Genomic DNA, 21,262 nt, shown 5'->3' with positions numbered 1-21,262 from the left:
AATGTATCGAAGATTGTCGGTAGCATCTATTTAAAAACTGCTTTAGGTTCTGTGCAATAGACTGAAAATTATGGAAGAGCTTTCTGCGCAGAGAGTGTAAGATGTGAAACATGGAATCTGAACTGTCCCCCCAACGGGACATTTATAACTCAGACACTAATAACTTATCTCTACTATATCGTCCCCTATTTGATATTGTTCATGATTAAATTGGCAACACTTGGCATACTGGGATATACAGCATACATTTTGCAAGCACAGTTGCCACTTTCAGAAGTTACACTCAACCCTAAATACAGTGTTCTAAACTGCAACCTAGCAATAAGTAACAACTGTTCGAAAAAGTTTTTTTTTTTTTCTTTTTCTCACCTAGGCGCCAGTTCTAATATGAACTTGATACACAGACCTATATGTTTTGTTCTTGAATTATAGTAACTTGTATAAAATGCACAAGCATATAAATTTCATTGATAGCAAGAAGCTTCTATTGAATACCCTCTGTATTACAAGGGTAGAATTATACAATCAAGCACTGAAGTATTTATTAGTCAGCATGAAATATCACAAATTATGCGTACGAGCAATTTCTGATATGAATTATGCTCAAGTTAATATACAAATAACAGAAAATTCAATACAATATGTATTTCTCACTTTTCAACTGTGTATAATTCCACTGAAACTTACTAAACGTAGATAATTCATATTTTGTGTTGAGAGTATACTACGATGAATATATACTTTTGCATACAAAGAATTTTTTTCGTAGTTGGTGAGAAAATACTTGTAATATTAAAAAAAAAAAAAAAAAAAATGTTGAAAGTTTCATCTTATAATTCTTATTCACATGGCTCAATCTTGGTATCCCTAATTATTATCTTCAATTACATTAGCGAAGATTACATACTGTTATAAATAATGTTACTGTAATAAAGCTACACAACTACGTTTAGAAATGTATGATTCTCTATTATAAGAAATAATGGCGTAACTGTCATATATTACTAACAATGTTTAGACAATAAAACGCAATTTACTTTACATTCTTGAAGAAATTTTATTTTAACACAACCTACGTCACTTCAACGTTTTTGTCGATTCTTGTTCAACGTGTCTTCTTCGGCCGCACCGCTAAAAGTGTGTCATGTTGATGGATGATCTTCTGTAAAGTCTCATACTTCTAATACAATAGCATTCTTTTTTACATTACAAATTTATTTACTATTACATTCCTGACCGGTTCATACGCACAATACGTTTTATCTTCAAGATCAGTTCTTTAACACTTTGAGTGCTAATTCCGTATTTATACGTGATATGATTCAAAATGTATTTGAATTGTTTTGCTCCTTTATTATACGGAGTTAGCAGTTTTGAAATATCCCTTGGGTTTCGTAGTTTGGAATTTCGTCAATAGATGAAGTGAAGAACCTAATTAATAGCCTGTTACCGTCAGGGTTCAAAAACCATGTCTTATTGATTGACCGTCAAAATGGCGAAAAAGAGCCTATCGGACGATTCAATACGCTTCAGTTTAAATGCTTGAATTGAGCGACAATAATAGATTTGTTTAAAGGAGAGTTATTGGATGACTGTGAGAACCTACCAGACTATGTAGCAACAGAAATATCATATATGTTATCTTGAGATAATAATTCTCATATTTGCATTCATTTTCCTTGCACTACGTGCAAATGTCATTTGTGATTTGTAACGGTTTTGTGATTAGAATATAGAATATTATAATATACAAGAATAAAGAGAAAGCTCTAAACTCTTCAATGGTGCATGTTGTATTATTTTAGCTTTTCTAGATTTTGAGATACAATCTTTTTAAAAGGTTGAAAAAAAAAAAGCCCATCATTCTCGAGAAAGCCCGCACTTCAGAGCCCAGCATACAAAGTTAAGAAAAATAGCATGATGGCATGATGATGAAAAAGGTATGAGATTTTATACAAAAAGAAATTTGCATCAATATGTCACACTTTTAGCAAAAAATACAAGAAAAATGAAGAGGAAGAAAAATGGTGTGATATTTTATACAAAAAGAAAAATTCCCACTAGTATGTCACTTTTAGCACTGTAGCCAAAGTAACACTCAAGAGGAGAGAAAAACCGAAAATTTGTATTAAAAACATCCCACAAAGGTATAAGGTAAGATGTTCTTTGTCTTTTAAATATTAAATATGCATCCTATATCATCTATCGGTAAATACACTAACAATATTATTATTAATGATATGAAAACTGTTATTTCCTCTATTTATTATATATAATAACTGTTACACATTTTATTTCTATCCCTTATAGGTACAGTTATGTTCATAAAACACATCACTTACATTTTGAAAAACTCCCTACTCTTTGTCGAATGAGGGAGGCGCGGTGGCTCAGTGGTAGAGCGTTCACCTTCGATGCTTGGGGTCCCTGGTTCGATCCCAGCTCGCGCCGTGTGGACTTTGTGATGGACAAACACCGTGCTCGTGGGTTTTCTCGGGGTTCTCCCGTTTCCTCCCACTTTCATCATTCCACTATTTCATTCATTTCTCATAATCACCGTTTACTTTAGCCTAACCGGCATAACCCTGGGACGATTCATTTCCTTTCATTTATTTCTTTGTCCGATTAAAAAAACCTTTCTTTACTTAACCTCCTGAAACCCTGCGTATTGCATACAATACATTTTTCGAACGCCCGTCATGGCTACGAATATTTACGAACGTGCCCGGATCTCGGTTATTGTGTTCGGGAAGTGTCGAAATTACTGCTGAAAGGGCAGCTGGTTTTTGTTTTTACCTATAGGTGGTTCTATTGTCTGCTGAAAGCGGGAAGAAGACAATTTGGCGCCATGGACGCATCTGATCCAGGTAATTTCTAAATTTTTGACATTTTTAGGTTAAAATTATTTTTTTTTGTTAGCAGAATTATAAATGGGAATGTTGAATAGTAAAGCACAAATAGTATCATGTTTATTTATTGAAAATTAGTCAAGATAATTAGGGGTAATTCTTGATGTATTGCATGCAATACATTGGTTCTCTATTAGGTTTGGCCTGCTAAGAGTTTTGCAACTTTGGTGTCGACGTTGTAATGGATTGCTGGGGAAAATTCATGTAATTTACAAGCCTTCGTTTGGATACCAACAGAAACTGGGCATTTTGGTATCTAAATAATATAATAGTTCAAGACAAGAATAGCTACATTTCATTTTCTTTTATAACAGTAGCTAATGATGTAAAACAATCGAAAGGAAAATCTGTCCTTTGAAGTTATAATAAAACAGTCCTGAGCCCTGTAGAATAGTTTAGAACGCAACAATGCTGTCTCTCACACAGCAGGGAAGAGTGGTCTTAACAGTAAGTTTCTATCGTTGAGTCGTTAACCTTCAACAATTCGAATAAAGATAATGAGCAATTTTGACTACTTTTGAGTATCAAAAAGAGAACTCTTTTATATACAACTTTATTTATTTATTTATTTACCCTTACACTTGTTAAAGTTAGTATTATTCTCTTGAAAGACGGGCACGATTATGAATTCCTGGATTTATGATTGACCAGCACCAATGAGATTCACTTTCTCTCTGCTCATTTGTCAGTAGTTTAGCTAACACTACAAAATCGAACACTTTGTATTCTGAATTTTATAGTGTTTTCTCTTTTCTTTTGCAGTATCCACGAATAAGAATGTACTGGACACAGAAAACTCGGGTTCCAGTTATAGCAACAGCCATGACAAAGATCGTTATTTTTTCATACGTAGCAGGCTAAAGTTACTGAATGACGATGTAACTAAAGAAGAAAGAGAGAAGGATCACTTGTGGAAAGTAAGACCGCTATTAGATATGATCAAGAAGAGATGTCTCGAACTGCACACTTCTGCCGATCTCTCGATAGAAGAACAAATGATTCCATTTCAAGGTGCACTTCAATTTAAACAGTACGTGCCAGGAAAACCAAATCTTTTCGGGATAAAGTTGATTGTCATCTCTACTCCTTCAGGAAAAGTGATTAATTTCTTGGCTTACCAGGGAAAGACAACTTTCAGAAACCCAGTACCGAAGTTTGTTATCGGTGGTAATGCAGTGCTAGAATTGATAAAACCTTTCAATCCCGGCCATTACTTGTATTTTGACAGGTATTTCACTTTTCTGGCTCTACTACAGACACTTTCCGAGATTGATTTCAAAAGTACAGGAACGATTAAGGCTAACAGGATTCCAGCTAAAGTGAAGAAGCTTCTACCTAAGCCATCTCAAAAGAAAAAAATGAAAGAGGAACCTGTCTTCAAGTGATAACTTCAGACAGCAATGTGGTTATGGAATGGTTTGATAGAAAACCTATTTTAGTGGCATCTACAGTCCTTGGAAATAATCCAATGGGAACATGCGAAAGACGGTCCAAATCCGAACAAAAGCACATTTCCGTCTCTATTCCTAAGGCTGTTCAAGAGTACAACAAGAACATGGTCGCTGCCGATCTATGTGATCGAATGATTAATTTCTTTCCAACTGCTGCTCGAACAAAGAAATGAACAATTCGTGCTATTATGCACCTTATTGATATGAGTGTGGTGAATTCGTGGTTCGAATCGAGAGAAGCGGTAGCTGCTCACGGCATTAGTGATCGGGATGTTAGAAAGTTACAATTATTTGACTTCAAATTTAACCTTGGAGAAGAGCTTATAATTCAGTCTCAGTTTCGTTCTGATGGTTCAGCCTCGAGCGATGATGAGATGACTGTCGGGAAAAAAAGAAGAATGGTTCATTCCCTTCCTCCCATACGTAAAAAAACACAGCAAAGGGAAGCATATGCTTGAAGCCATTCACTTCAAAAATTGCGAAACGGTTCCGAGGTGCCGTAATCCTGGGTGCGACAAGCATTCAAGGTTTTGATGTGTGGACTGAAATGTTTTTTTGTGCATTGTTCCAGGCCGGAATTGCTTTAGAGGATTCCACTCTCCATGAAACCCGAAAATGTGCAGTAATATTACGGTATTATTTTAAAATTTCAAACTCAAAACAAGATATAACTTGTTTCTTGACATTTGTAGTTTTATCTAGAAAATCTGAAACTAAGAGAGTGATGTTATGAAGTAGTGTAGAGAAAGTTTGTTTTGAAATATTCCCTAAATATTTGTAGTTTTGTCTAAAAGTTTCAAAAGTGAAGTTGCGCAGAGAGTAGATTTTAATGTCTACTAAACATTTGAAGTTGTACCCAGGAATTCCAGAAGTGAAGAAGTGCTTTTTTGTAGCAGTGCAGAAAGTTTTCTAATATTTACTAAATGTTTCTAGTTTTACGAAGATATTGTCAAAAATATTAATAAATATGCTATCGTACATTGATTGAATAATTTCTCAGAAAATAAAACAAAGTGCAGTAAATTTCAGGTTTAATGATTTACATATTTTATGCTTATATTACGAAGGGAAATATACAATTTTGCTTGTGTATTGCATGCAATACATATCTATTTGAGACCCAAAGTACTGCATACAATACGCCTCATTACCGACCAATAGGAAAACAGTATGACGAAATTGTTTCCAAATATGTACTATTGGGTCTATTGTTACCCAATATACAAAATTTCATCAAAAGTTCTCGACAAATACATTCTCAGGTCTCAGGAGGTTAAGTCAACCTTGTGAAACTAGAGGACTACGTACATGTGTGAAAAATATTTTACTAGAACGGTCGGTGATTAGCTTAGTAGTTTAAACAAAAATATATATCCATTAATTCATATTTTTTCACATTTCCAAGCTACTTCTAATATTGCGATTTACCCGTATTGAATTTGACAAGCTAACTAGCACGCTTGCCACTCATTTACACGAAAAAAAAAAAGGGGGGGGGGAGGAAATGACAAATTGAAAAGGTTCACAAAATTATTCTAGCAAGCCCAACCATCATTCCTGAAACCTATTATCAGACATCGCTGCAAAATCGTGCTTTGGGTACTATGTTGCACTTACTTTCTTTTAGTTACCTACCTCTGCAGTTTCTTTAACCTAAAATTTCGAGGGCAGAGTGCTTGCTTTTGTCACTAGATCGAAATTCAACCTAGATTTATGTGAATTTTGTGATATAAAAACAAATTCTTCGTATGGCTTTTAGGCTTCTATATTATTGCTTAAGCAGAGGGCGGTTTTAATAATTTGTACTTACTCCTTTAATTGCTGCATCTAATATTAATTATGCAATTTTTGGCAAAAAAGAAAAGTCACAGAAACTGAACACCTTCATATTCACCTAATTTGACGCCAGCAGACCTCATGGTCTTCTCTCAATTCCCCCTTCCCCCCGGGATCGGTGGATAACGTGGGAAGTTAAACTTACAAAAGAAGAAGAGTTCAGTTACAAAAAACATACATAAATCTGGGTTCCCAGTCTGTTTCCCCAAAATTTTTCAGGACAAATCAACAATATTCCAAGACTTCGACACAGGAAGATATAACAGAATTGCAACTGTGGGTTCAAAACTCACAACAGTGAAATGAAAAGTACAGTAGCTCATGCAGTGAATATTAATGCAAGTACAGTAATAATACACAATAATTAAATACATAAAGTGGAGCATTACGTTCTTTTTTTTCCCTCTTAACTCCCCTCATAGCCACCCAATCAACTCACATCCAGCACATATATTTTCATCCTTTCTACATAAGAACGGGTTGAAAGACTGGTGGATGAAAGAAGAAGAGAGAAGTTCTCCCAGCCAAAAGCCCACCAACCATCCACATATGCAGGATAATGACAAATTATAATTCAGTACAAAAACAGGAATAACAATCAATTAAAATCTTCATTATAATTATGAGAAATCTGCCATTCGATATTTCTGTAAATTTCAAGGACAGAAATACATTTTCAAGGACATTTCCAGGTTTTCCAGGATTTCGAGGACGGATGGGAACCTTGATAAATAAATGAACAATTTGTTCCTGGGGAATCAAAAGTAACAATTATTATTGACCAACAAGACGCATTTAGTACCATAAAAATCAGTTTTTCTTCATTTACTCGAAAACTACACATGCGAATTTACCCTGATAGCTAAATGAGAGTATATATGAGTTTCAGTCTAGGTGATGTGATTCTTGTACAGCATCCGCACTGACTGCTCACTGAATTGCGACCACCCATCGAATAATTTGTCGGACCATCTTTTGCTCGAAGGACGACCTGGATTCTGCAAGTTGATATGTTTCCACGGGATCTGACACCATATACTCCTAATGGCATCCACACATGTCAATGCAGGAGTCATGGCGCTAAGAACTTGTTCCACAACATCCAATAAATGTTCTATAGGATTACGATCCAATTAGAGTTAGCGAACCAATTCATATGTTGCAGTTCCATGGAATGTTCTTCAAGCCAAGCATGTAGTCTTGGCTGGTGGCACCGTGTGCCGTCGTCCTAGAAAATGCCATCTCTGTATGAGTAAAATGTTGCATTAATTGAGTGTATGTAATTTCTTAACAACTGCAGATATACAACGGATGTCACACTATGGTCCATGCATGTCAAGGTCCCAGTCAATGTCAACCGAAGCATCCCCCAAACTATATAGTCGCCCTCACCTGCCTGTACAGTACACACAATGCATGAGTGGTCCATAGCTTCGTGCTGTTGGCGCTAAATACGGATGCGCCAGTAGGAGTTGTGTAGTACAGTTACTTATCGGACCAACACAGCCTTTTGATTTATAGGATACACACCCTTTTCCAAACATTCGCGGACCAAATAATGCTCCTGTGGCCAAGCGCAACGAAGTCGGCTGTAACGAGTCATGAGGAGTGGATCTTCATGCGTGCCAGTGTACGCTGCATACTTGCGTGGGATATGGATGTTGTGCATCCAGTATTAAACTGATAACGTAATTTCCGGACACTGATGGTTCGTTTGGCTGTCACGAGCCGTTTGGCGTGACGTTCGCCCCGCGGTGTCACCCTCTGTACGTCCCTGCTGTTCTGTTTCTTGTAGGCCGTTACCCCATATTCTTGCCAGTCCTTGTACACATCCATTACAGTGGATCGAGCGCAACCGACAAGTGTCTGGGTTACTGACGCACCTCTTGCTCGGGTACCCACAATCACGAACTTTTGGAATGCAAATAAATCTGCCCACATCCTACTGTAACAGTGTTCTGTCTGCCAATATGTAGCCTCGAGTGTGTTCTTTCTCTGCAATACTCCCAGTCGGACTGATCATGTTATCAGCTCGGCTGCTCGCCATACCTTCGTGGGTGGACGGGTGGTCGCAATTCAGTGAGCACTCAATGTATCTTTAAATGAATGAACAGAGAAAAAAAAAAAGCTTTCCTCTATTTTCTCGAAAATTACACATGAGGATTTACATTCATATCATTCTGTTCAGCTTAATGGGATCTACTGATATATACCTGTCTCATCTTAAGATTTTTCCCGTTAAACTCTGAAACTACTGTAGAACTTTATTTCCACGTAAACTTAAAAACCTTTTACGTTTTCACTGCAATTTTATTTTTACATTTTTTCCTATTCTCCCTATTTCCAGTTCAGTTTAACGTCCCACGATTATGTCCTACAGTCTAACGGAGACAGATGATTAAGGCAAGTGAAAAATGATGGAAAAATTGGTGGAATGAGAATGTAGGACGAAACATGAGTACCCCGAGAAAACCCACAGACATGATGTACACAAAAATTTATTTGGCCGGATAGCGAACCTAGGACCATACACCAGAGGTAAGCGCTCTGCTACTGACCCAGCGTGCCCAATGAACTCTAAACCGTGACGAAACTAACCTGGTGGTCCAGCTGCACTTGGAAATCTAACTGGAGCTGGTGGCTGTTGTAACATTGGATTTCCTAATTTGTGTGTTTCTGGTGCTTCCATTCTTCAGTATTCACTCAATTGTTTCTAGTATCGCCTTCTGAAATAAAAGAGAAAAGACATTAAAAAATGGATTCTCACATATTCTCATATAAAGTTATCGCTTAAACATGCAGTTCCTTTTCATTTTAAAAGTATGCTCTGATATCCGAGAAACGTTTAGATGTCAAAGAAAATTTACATTTCCTTTATGATCAAATACTTGATACCTGAAGAATATTAATTACACAGCCACACACACAGAAAAAATAAAAATAAATAAAAGTCCTGTGCACCGGATTTCAGGGTATGGATTCAATGTATTTTATTACGCAGAATCCAAATTTCGAAACTCGGAAGACGATCGACCGTGTCAACTTTTTTATGGGCGAAAAATTGAGCGATTTTGCATAGGAAAAATACATACAAGCCATACACACACAAAAAAAAAAAGTCATGTGCAGTTGACCACAGGATATGAGTTCGATGTATTTTGTTACACAGAATCGAAATTTGAAAACTCAGGGCAAGTGACCGTGTGAATTCCTTTCTATGGACGAAAAACTTGAGATACCTTTCATTGGGAGGATACACGTAATACAGCGATGCAAAAAAAAGTTTTGTGCATCGGATTTCAGGGTACGGATTCGATGTATTTTGGTACGCAGAATCCAAATTTCGAAACCCCAAGACGATCGACCATGTCATTTTTTTATGGGCGAAAAACTTGAACGAATTTTGCATAAGAATATACCTAATATAGCACGTATGTTTTTCGCCCATAAAACAAAATTGACATGGTCAATTGCCCTGGGATTTCGAAATTTGGATTCTGTGTACCAAAATATATCGAATCCGTACCCTGTGTTCCGGTGTACAGAAGTTTTATTTTTTGTGTGTGGCTGTTATTGACTAGTCGAAGTCTGAAATCATGAGAGAAATGTAACATACAGCTGATATGTAACGTGGATCTGCATATGTAAATCCGCCGAGAATCGAACCTGTCTCCCTACCAAACGAGTACGTACCACCTAACCACGATGAAGCATTATGAGAAATTAAAAGAGTACACTCCAATGAAACATACGGGTTTGTGTAAACTCACCTCATCTACTTCTTTCTATCACTGCATTAAATTCATACTCAATCGGCTTTAAGTTCTAGTGCTGCATCTGTAGATTTTGACATTTTAGTACAAGGTTTCTTTTAACATCTTGAAACATAATTAATAATGATACGTTCTGCACTTAACTATTAGGCAGACGCAATAAACACAAGCACGAAACTCAGTACTAATTATTACCAATATCGGTCTATTTATCTCTTTAAATAAATACTTGACAAAAACTACGATCGTAGCTTCTTCACAATTTATCAAAAGAACTATAGTAGAACTAACACTATCATCATAAATTCCTAATTTGAGCATCCTGCCGGTTCTGGGAGTGCATGAATCCTCTCCAGTAAATTTCCTTTATTCCATTGCCCATCCTGAAACTTTTCTCCATTGTGTTCTCCTTTCCATACCCTCTTTCTTTTCATCCTGTCATCCTTTGTCTTCCTCCTGGACATTTCCCGCAATTTTCACATGTAGAAACTTCTCTTGTAAGTCCCCCCCCCCCTTCCTCTCATTCTTTCTACATCCAATCCAACCCTACTTCCTCGTCTTGATAGGTGTGTACTTCCCATACAAGAGGGTACCAGGCCAAGTTGCCTTACGTTTTACCTGTCTCCTTTCAAACCTAGACAGGAAACCTCGAATGTATGACACCCAAAAAGAGATGACACCATTAATACCAGATATTTATTCAAACGACGAGAAAAATTATTTCATATATCTGTAATAAATTCATTTTCCCCTAGTTTCTCTATTGCCTGCACTTCTTGCGTCTCTTATCTCCGTGGATAAACGCTTTCTTGCTTAATTTACTGAGTATCATGTTCGTAATAGCCACTTTCAAGTCAGGTTGCCAAGATATCCGGGCATTGTCGGGAGTGCCCCGGAACATAAATACGCTCTACATGTCTACGGGCCAACGATCTAAATCAACATGCTTAATCTTAATTTATCTAGGACATTCATGCCTTATAAGAGAATTTTTATTGCAACAAAGAAAGAAAGAAAAAAAGGCCTTCTATTTCCATTTTTGCGTTTGTATTATCACACGTGGCAACAACAACCATTCTTGTTATTTTTAATGATCTGACAGCAAGATCAGTCGCTTAAAATTAGTTTTGATGGATATGAATTGCACAACGAGTTTTCTGTTTTAAAATCTACAATACCACTTGATAGGAATTACGAAGTGCATTTTTCAAAAAGCAATATTCTTGTTATACCAGTCAGTAATGCACTTGTCCAAAAAGTATTTAGTGTAATGAAAGCCTTACGCTCAGATGACAGAAGCAGAATGTCAACACAGATTATGATGGCTAAAATGTGTGTTCAAATCAGTTCGACCGTCAAAATTTCCACGAAACAAATATGGAAAATAGAACTGTTCCTCACACATCGAAGAGCTCAGAAAAGGTAGGTATCAACGTTTCGGGTTATTTTTATTTAATATGGTAAGCTAAGTTTGGTTAGTAGAAAATAATTTTCAGTTTCAACTTTCTGTCCCCAGTTATACAAATGATGCCGTCTGTGGACTTGCCTTCACTGCAACCTAGTAAACTCACTTTGGAGAGATCTTATTTTGACCAGGCACATTAATTTGAAAGGCTGCAAGATACTGCAAAGTAAGTTAGGTTTGTTCTTAAAGAAGGAAAACTCACCGCACAATATTCTACAATTACAGGTACTTATAATCTCTCCACCGAGATGTTTTCTGAAAACTCTATAACCCTACAAAATCGAAACCTGCTATATCGTACACTAACGCAACAATTGAAAACACAAAAAAAGATAGAAATAAATTACATGTGCACTCAGAAAATGACGCTATATGCAAGGGAACAAGGAAAATAATTTATCCTTATCACTACTCTACAGGGTGGAAAAAAATCATGATTTTTTTTCAAAAAAATCATTTTTGTTGATTTTTTGATTTAAATCGATTTTTTTTATTTAAATCAAATCTTTTTCTTTGTATGATACAAGTCGCGAACTGAAGAAGAAACATTAGGAATTAGTATTAAATGTCATTTAAGTGAAAGTATTGGGTTTTAATTTTGAATTAAATCCCAATCGTTAACCTATTTCAATCCCAAACAATGTTTCTTAAGCATTAAGGAAAAAGTACAGCAATGTATATCAACATGACACTTTTCTTTTCACGAAAGTTACTGATATTTGGCAGGGGCATATTTTTAAACAATTGGAACTAGCTAGCGGCACGAAATACATATAAAGTACATAAATTTCGCCTAAAATTAACTAACTCACTCTATGACCTATGGAACCCGGAGGTTCAATGCCATGTTCACAAAAGCTCTCCTGACTTCTATCCTTAGTCAACTAAATCCAGTTTCTATTTTGTATTCTTATTTCTGCGAGATCCATCTTAATATTGCCCTCCCATGTGCGACTAGGTCTTCCTAATGGTCGTTTTCCGATTGGACCTCCAGTTAAAACTTTGAAAGCGTTCCCACTTTCTTCCATTCTCGCTACAGTCCTGCCCACCTTAACCTAAAAGATTTGATGACCCTAACAATGTTTGGTAAATGGTATAAATTATGCAGTTTCTCATCATGAAGTTTTCGCCATTTCTCATTTCCGTTCCTTTTGGTTCCGAATATTCGTTTCAGGATTTTATTCTCAAATACTTTCAGTCTGCGTTCTTCCCTCAGCGTAAGCGACCATGTTTCACAACCATACAGCACAACAGGCATAATTATCGTTTTATATATTTTAAAGCTTCAAATTCCTCGACACAATTCGCGATGATAAGAGATTTTGAACTGAATAATAACACGAATTCCCTGCAGGAATTCCAAAATAAAAAAAATTAAGATGATCAGTTCCAGAAGAAGAAACAGTTGTGATTGTTAAAAATATGCTTTATGTGACGTGAAAACCAGTTCAAATGCGAGTTGTCCGGGCATTTAAGACATCTATACATAGCAGGCACGTTTTTATACTTTTCTGTTGGCTATGTTATTTCCTCTTACAATTTTTCCTGCACAGGCGCGGCAAATTTTCTGCGATCACATCGCAGATCGCGGCATGTTCTGCAATGGGATCAAGTATCCACTTTATCAAAAGTATTATTCGATATTTTAACGCATTACGATCCCGAGGAACTTCTATGTATTTAGTACATAAATTTCGCCCAAAATTTTAAATTCAGATTTTTTTTTTTTTTGTTTGTTTCGGAGAGGGGATCGAACCCTCTAAATACGCCCCTATTATCTGGAAACAAACAAATAGACATGAACATAAAAGAGCTTTCATCTTAAATGTCCATGGTGATTTCCCCGTTGGAACAGAAATTTTAAAACCCTGTGTTACAAAGAGAAGAAAGCAGGGTTCACCCGTAACCCGTTCAAACGGGATTTTCCCTGATAGTTCCCACATGATACTCGTTTCATGCTGTGCTTACATACATTTGAGTCTCACTGTATTATGATTATTATCTTCCATAATCGGAATAACAGAAGAGAAACGGGATTTTACTTACTTTCACTTTAAATTAATTCATTTCGGAATTTGATTTAAATCAACGATTTTTATTAAAAAAATCAAGTGATTTAAATCTTGATTAAAATCGTGATTTAAATCAGACTGATTTAAATCAATCCACCCTGCTACTCTATCTCACGAGAAACAGTATTTACTGTACGGTACTCATTGGCTTTTCTGGGAGGATAAGACTAAAACAGCACACAAAAATATGAAACAGTAAGTAACCTTGTCATTAATATCATTTATTGAATTATGATATACACTCATATATTTTCCTTACTGTACACACGTCAGTTCGGTCAATTTTAAAAGCCTCCCGACCTAAGTCTAACAACGAAGGGTTTCTCGGAAAATGCTAAGTTACCCTGACAAATACTTCTACAGTACAGCATGGAAAAGAAGTTGCGTGTATTATTTACTTTCTCATCCAAATCACTTGGCAGTGATTACGGTTTGTTATGTGTAACTGTGATAAGTATTCAAGCAGTGTGGACATCGCTATGTCATAAAAAACTACAATGCATAAAACATGAATCAACTCGTGCTAGGTGGCCAGTAAAACGCACGTATGCTATATACCAAGTCAGGGTAGGAGCGCAACAGGGGAGACAAAGCGTCAACGAAGGCGTGCGTCCGTAGGAAACAGGCGCACCAGAGATGGTGGGTATGTGCATAAACAGGTCGTTTACAACAGCTCACTGCAAGTCACAGTGCCGGCCCGTGAGCAGTCGATGAATTTGGGGGAGATACTAAATGCCATCCGACATTGCTGTGAACCAGAAAAAGTTATCTATATCTGTGCAATGCCACCTTGGAGCTAAATTCAAGACTCAATTATCACAAGCGACAGGTATTTACACAGTAATCAAACTTCCACGTAATTCCTGTTATAATAAACAAAAATAAATAAATAAATAAATAAATAACGTTCACTCTTGAAATACGTCGGAAATAGCTTCAACCTTCGATCACAACCATCCCAAGTTTTCTCTAACTCAATTAAACTACACAATTCCACAAAGCGATAATAATTAATGTCTGAATCTAATAAAAACTTATTTTAAAAAAAATACGAATACAAATTTATAACATCGAATGCATTAAACGTTTTTTCTATCTCATTAGCCCTACTAACTCGACAGTCGCCATGAAACACAAACTGAAGTACGCGCTTCTGTGAATTTGACAACCAGCGCATAAAGTAACACACCGACTACATAGAGCTACGAACAGCTGACATCACAGTAACAAACTACCATGTCACTGTACATTAAGGAAAGACTCTTACTGGAAAAAAGAGGAACTACTACCAACTCATCTCACAAAAGACATCGCACCAAAGCCACAAACAGTTCCAGCAAGTGACTGAACATGTAAGAACTGGTTCCAGTCACTGTCCTAGTCAAAGTAAAATTTTACCCAGTGCTTTTTGTATCCCTGTTAAAATTTCACACTTCTAAATGACGACCTCCGCTGGGGTCATGGTCACGGACACTTCTACCGTAAACTGGAAGAAACTGGTGCAGACCAAAAACTACATAATGACTCAGCAATTTCTTCCAGTTTACGGCAGGAGCGTTCGTGACCATGACCCTAGCACGGGTTGAAATATATGAGTATGAAGTTTTAACTGAAATACGAAAGTACTGAGTGCAACGTGAGTTCTTTTTCCATGTTAAATAGGCATCCTAGGATATTTACAAGTCATTAAACACCATCCTATTTACATCTGAATGGAATTTGGTACTTATTTCTTCTAAGTGAATAAGACATATGCTGCCCTAACCCTAATTAACGGGAATTTTTACGTACAACGTGAGGTTTTATTATTATTATTATTATACAAATTAATGGAAATGACTCATTGTTCTCTAGATTGCCGAATTAAACTGAACTCTAACTATTTCATATCTCCTGAGAACTGAAACCGGTTTTATTTTACAAAACGAAAACGTACGACTGGGCTGGAGTTCAAACAATACCGAGTAAACACAACAACAACTTCAAAATAAACTATATTAAAAGTAATGAATGCATGAAATAAGAGTGTACATTTGAAGTACGGAAGCTGCATAGGATGTCAGTAAAACATTAATAATAATAAATAGGTCCAACAGAAAACTGAAGATTTCTGACGAAATGCCCCATACTACATGATGATCGGTCTTAGTAGACGAAAACAAACTTAAGTAGAAAAACACACACTATCAAATCAAATGGGGGGGTCGATAAGCCCCGCCACGGCGGAAAGTTACCCCATCGTGTAGGGGTTAAGTTCCAAAGTTGGGCGGGCGTCCGTTTGCAGCAAAATTTTTAAAATTTACAGGAAGGATATGGATAATTTGATCGTTTGTGTGTTTGATAATATATAAGAGTCTCGAAAATCCGTTTATTTGTTATATATAAGCAGTTATAAACATGGGACTATACAAGCGGAGGGAACTACTTGGAGCAAGGTAACTAAACAGTTGCATTGTAGGGAAGAAACAATCATTTATGTTATCAACATGGCGAATGTACAAGGGCAATGAACTAAGTTTTAACATTTATGAAGCAATGCGTTGATAACGAGTAAAATCTTTTAAAAGTTTGTGAAGAGCACGGATTAATGAACCTAATAACAAATTGCAGAAAATATGGAAAGGAGATAACAGCAAAAAAACCTGGCGAAAGCGAACGCCCAACTTCGGAATAAATGCCCCGTGTAGGCACTACATTGCACTAATAAAAAACTTGTGTGGAGGCTGTATTGTTTCAGCGTTTACTTTTATACAGCCAAAACTGGCAAACTCATCAATATCTAGGCCCGCCAGTGCCTTCGGCGCACGGTACCCGCGCCATTCAGAATCTTCGGGTGAACTTTACAATGCCGGCTCCAGTTGGTAGCCTTACATAGACACGAGACACTACACTAGATTCACTTTAACAAAATTAGTTTAAACTCCCTTAATCCTAAGCTTACCCAACCATACGACTTTGCCCTACTCTACTATACCCTTTAAAAGCAGTGCTACTTATAGAAATCCAGATAGATCATGTATTGCACAGTTCACGTCCGAACCATCTTTTATGGCAACCTAGCACACATAAACAGTGAATTCCTACGCAATATTTGACCAGGTACCTCTGTTCATTAAAAGTTGGCGCAGGTTAACAGAATAAATGTTCCAATGCAAATTATATTAACATCTCACGTTCTACTTTATCTCGTAATTTAATTTTCCAGGAAAACATTGGTGAACATTCTTTGCGTGGCAGTAGTTCAGTAAGAGCTTTGCATATCAAAATCAGAACGTTTGAGTACATTCCCGTACGAAGGACCCATAGGAACTAACGTTAAATTAAGCTAACCCATTGTAGTCTGTTCTCTACCCTACTCGGGTCATTTTGTGAAGGAATGAGTGTGTGAATATTAGTAATTACTGCCAGTGCACGGCATACTGAAATGAACTTTGAGTAATAGTGAAAGTATTGTACGCGTAAATGTGCCCTCCCACTATCCGTTTATGCGTATACCCCCGATCAGTGACGCGCCCGGTCCCTACGCACGCACACCCAGCTCCGCTCCTGCCTTAACTCAGATAACATTCGTGATTTCACCTAGCACAAGTTGATTCTCGTTTTAGTTTCATGCACTGTACTTTTTATGCAATACGCCCACACAGTATTTATGCTGAGCTCAACTGCATAGTCAATCTGCAAGTAGTAATGGAGCTCCTCATTTAGTGCATGCTTTGTTAAAAGAAATATAGCGCTCTAACCTAACCGGAAAATGTAAGAAAAATGTTAAAATTTGACAAAACTGTCCGCTCGAGTAATTTGTGCCATATTTCGTCACAACAACACGGATGGAAGTAAACATGAATTTCTAAATGAGGTACTTCAATTGGCCAAAGCCAGCAAATTTTGTCGATTTACGTATCTTTCGAAATACCTTGTATCGGTTACCAGAATTATAGGTATACGTACTGTATTAAGTATAAGGGTAACCTAGGATTCCTCTTTATAAACCAGATTCTCTATATGGAAAATCAATTTCTAGTTACCAGTTTCACATTTAAATTAAAATATATCCTTATCTCTTACAATAAAATTTGTGACGAACTTGCTAGGATTTCGACTTATCTTTATATTTTCATTATAAAATGTAAAACCATCATGGCCTTCGGTACATTACGTGGAAGACATTCAACTAGACAGCTGCCCAGAAAAACAGCTGACGATCGCATTTATGTTGGGGTCAATACTGAAGTTAATCAAATCACTCTACCTTACTTATAAATCCATGTATGTAAGAACAATAAATTCAACGAGTTTGTATGTGAACCACTTTCCCGAATTTCACTCTCAGCACATTTACGAAGCATCTACTGAACATTCAGATTATTCAGCTGTCCGTGTTTTTTTCTATGTTTCTTACAAGTAATTAAAACAAGGTCATCCAATGTATATTAATAAACATATCTAGGTATCCTTACTTACCCTTTAGTACCTCTAAAGTAACATAAAACATATATATTCACAATCCACACAAGCTCTACACCTCACTATATTGCGTTCTTCCACTCCTTAGCTTTTACAACTCCATCAACTACTTCCTCGCCCTATGTACGAGACGTGGCAACACTCCCACAATTCTATGCGGTCACTGCGAACGCTTATTATATGAATATTTTCGATATTAGTGCATTAAAATTTGACTATTTCACTATAACTGAAACAATTACTGTCGTGAATAATCGTTGTAGAAACAATTAAATACTCTCCGCAAGGAACGCACATTTCGTAAGCGTCTACTGTGTTAGTTCGCGACTCGATTCCGTCTTCTAGACGTCTGTCTGCTACAAATGACATTGCATATCCGCACCAGCATGTTGCGAATTACTGCTCGGTGCTGCTTGCTGTCCTTGTCATATTGATGGATGTAAAACGTGTATAACATATCTTAGTCGATTTAAATCGCATATCTAATTGATTGATGAATTCGTGTAATTTAAAATGTACATTTTCTACATGTAAGAACACTGTTGAAACTTGAAAGATTAAAAACAAGTAACTCAAACTGGTCAAAACATCGGAGTTTGAATCAAAGATTCGTTCTACAGCATTTTCGAAAGTTGTGATGGATATTGTAAGATTAGGAAAACAAGATAGAAGTTGATAAATCATACTACATGAAAACTACATTATATACATAAGGTCCTGTTTAGTATGTGAGTAATGTGTGATTGCTGAGTGATAGCCTATGTGATAGGCACATTCGGTTCCTTGCATTTTCTTTCCTATACAGAAAACCTTTTAATTAAAGAAGCCTTTCTATCTCTATCTCTCTCTCCTTCCATTTGTAATGCTGAGTCAATATCGAAAATTCTGTGTCGGAAACTATATATCCTTACCATACCGCCTAATAATGGGTAAGGGTTGGCTTACCAATTGCCAACGTTGGGCCTACGTTGTAATGTCGACAATTAGATTACGTAGAATTGTCTGAGTGCTGTTAGGGTAGTGGTTCCCAATCTCTTTCAACTGATAACATACTTTACTAAACTCTTTTCCCATGATATCGTGATACATCGGTTTATTATTATTATTATTATTATTATTATTATTATTATTATTATTATTATTATTATTATTATTATTATTATTATTATTATTATTATTGATTATAGTAGTATAAGACTATACGCTTGTATGAAATAGTGACTCACTGAACACTATTGCTGCCGGTAGGGACATTGGCTGGTACTGGTACAGTCTACCTGAAAGTTTATTTTAAGTGAATATTAAATGCTTCGTGATTTTTAAATTCTATGAGACTCTGCGACACACCAATGTATCAAGACACACCGGTTGAGAACCACTACCGTATGATAGGGTACCTTCCAGGTATACGACTGCATATAGGCCTATACCTATAAGATTACAGCTAACCAATGGCTTCAATACACATTTATTGTTGTCTTACACCTTTAAGAACACTACATTATCACAAACATTGACAAGCAGCAAAATTTGAAGGTCTGCACAACAGAAATAACGCAGGTGATAAAGATTTCGTAATGAACATAGAAAGTATCTTAGCGCTGGATACATTGACCAAGATACAAGATACCAAAATATCAAGAACAAAGATACAAGGGACTGAAAATTGTACTTTAAAAAAGCTTTATTTAAAAAAAAATGCTTAAGTGTAAAATCTAATTAATAGATGGTTTCCAACAAATAATTAGGTATAATGATCATAATGTCGTTTAAGCAGTTTGATGTTTTAACCCGTTCGAGATATTTTTTTATTGCTATCCCTTGGGCTAGATGTCCTGCAGAGGGATACGCCCTCTTTTAGGAAAGGGTTGCAACGGAAATAAAGGAATTGAGAGTTATAGGGGCTGGGCTATAAGATATTTCTTTTATGAATAATGTGGTTATGCTATGTGTTATTTATGATTTACATAGAACGGGACGTACGGGAGAGGTATTGTATTTATAACAACCACTAACTTTTTTTAAAAAAGAAATACATACATTGATAATTTGTACACCAATATTTATGAACTTTGTTGTTATTATTATTGTTGTTGTTGTTGAAATGAAAGAATGGGAGTTTGAGGGAATGTTTTTAATGAGTGTAATTTTTACGTTTAGTTGTGTTCATTAAAACATTTTAAACGCTGATTTATGACTAGGCACTGACAAATATAAAACAGGTACACACCTTCAGTTATTGATGTAGAGTATAAGTAGATTAATTAGCTTTGATATGATTTTTTTAAATATATATATTTCTTGTTGCAACTATTACGACTTTGGAAAGCTAAGTGGTTTTGATTTTTGACTTGAGCTGAGGTAATGAACTTTTTGTATTTGTGGTGAAATTGTAAGGATGTATAGCTATGAATTTATTATTTTTTTTAATCATATTTGAAAATCATATTTGTCAACGCATGAACTTATAAGTTGAATTCTGAAAGTTAGCTGACTTTATTGGGAAGAGTCCAGATCTTTTTTGGGGGTCCCTTTTTTTGTGAGGGTCAATACTACAAGACATTACATCTATGCAATATTAAACCGATATTATTCTACATCCGTAAAAAAGATAAGTAATTGTTAAGTGCTGCCACCTATATTCTGAGAAAGAATAATAGAACTATATAGATTTTATAAGAAAAGAAAGATGACAGATGAAGTGGGAGGTCAAATTCTTATGCGATTTTAACTATTTCTCTAATGAACAAGTTTTATTTTTCTAAAAGTGTATAAATATACGTTGAGTTACGAAGTTTTGGGAGGATCCATATCCGGTGGACCCTCCGTACGTGCTCCCTTGGTCTAACCGTACCCCTTCCGGTTTGTGTAAAGGGCTAAACAAGGAGACGGAATGTATTCTTGGAACATTGAATCGATTAAAAGAAACTGCTTCTCGCTCTCTCTTTCCGCTTTTGCTCTGATACCTGTCAAGAAACAGATGTATGGATATAGCTGTTCTATACACAGGGTGTTTCAAAACAACACCGTCAACGTTTGGGAGGTGATTCCTGACACCAAGATAACACAAAAAGTTGACCAACCTGGGTGCACAAATACTTTCTTTCGAAGTTATAGGCTGTTGAAGACATGAAAAAATGAACTTTAAAGGTCCATACCTCCAAAACTATGGGACCTACCGTATTCGGGTCAATACTTCACTTAGGAACTAATATGTGAGCTATCCAAAAATACATGTTTCAGAATCCTAAAGTACTCACGCAACAATTTTTATAGAGGGAGTTTTTCCACG

The 21,262-nt window shown here is 36.2% G+C and overlaps 1 protein-coding gene across 5 annotated transcripts in view; it reads right to left on the bottom strand.

Moving 5' to 3' along the window:
- Positions 1-21,262, bottom strand: part of Sec24AB (Protein transport protein Sec24AB) — a 259,452-nt gene that overhangs the window by 72,672 nt on the left and 165,518 nt on the right. For 2 of the 5 annotated variants that reach the window (XM_081760246.1, XM_081760245.1), the window contains exons 1-2: positions 17,968-18,329; positions 8,795-8,922 (exon numbers count right to left, since the gene is read on the bottom strand). In XM_081760246.1, the coding sequence (XP_081616372.1) occupies positions 8,795-8,885 (91 nt within the window). In that variant the 5' untranslated portion in view covers positions 8,886-8,922; positions 17,968-18,329. Of the gene's footprint in view, positions 1-8,794; positions 8,923-17,967; positions 18,331-21,262 lie in introns of those variants that run through there. The other 3 variants (XM_081760243.1, XM_081760247.1, XM_081760244.1) reach the window with 3 other exon arrangements.

Source organism: Thermobia domestica, chromosome 5, assembly GCF_964235325.1.
Source record: "Thermobia domestica chromosome 5, izTheDome1.hap1.1, whole genome shotgun sequence".
NCBI lineage: Eukaryota > Metazoa > Arthropoda > Insecta > Zygentoma > Lepismatidae > Thermobia > Thermobia domestica.
This window is presented reverse-complemented; position numbering and strand designations above follow the sequence as displayed.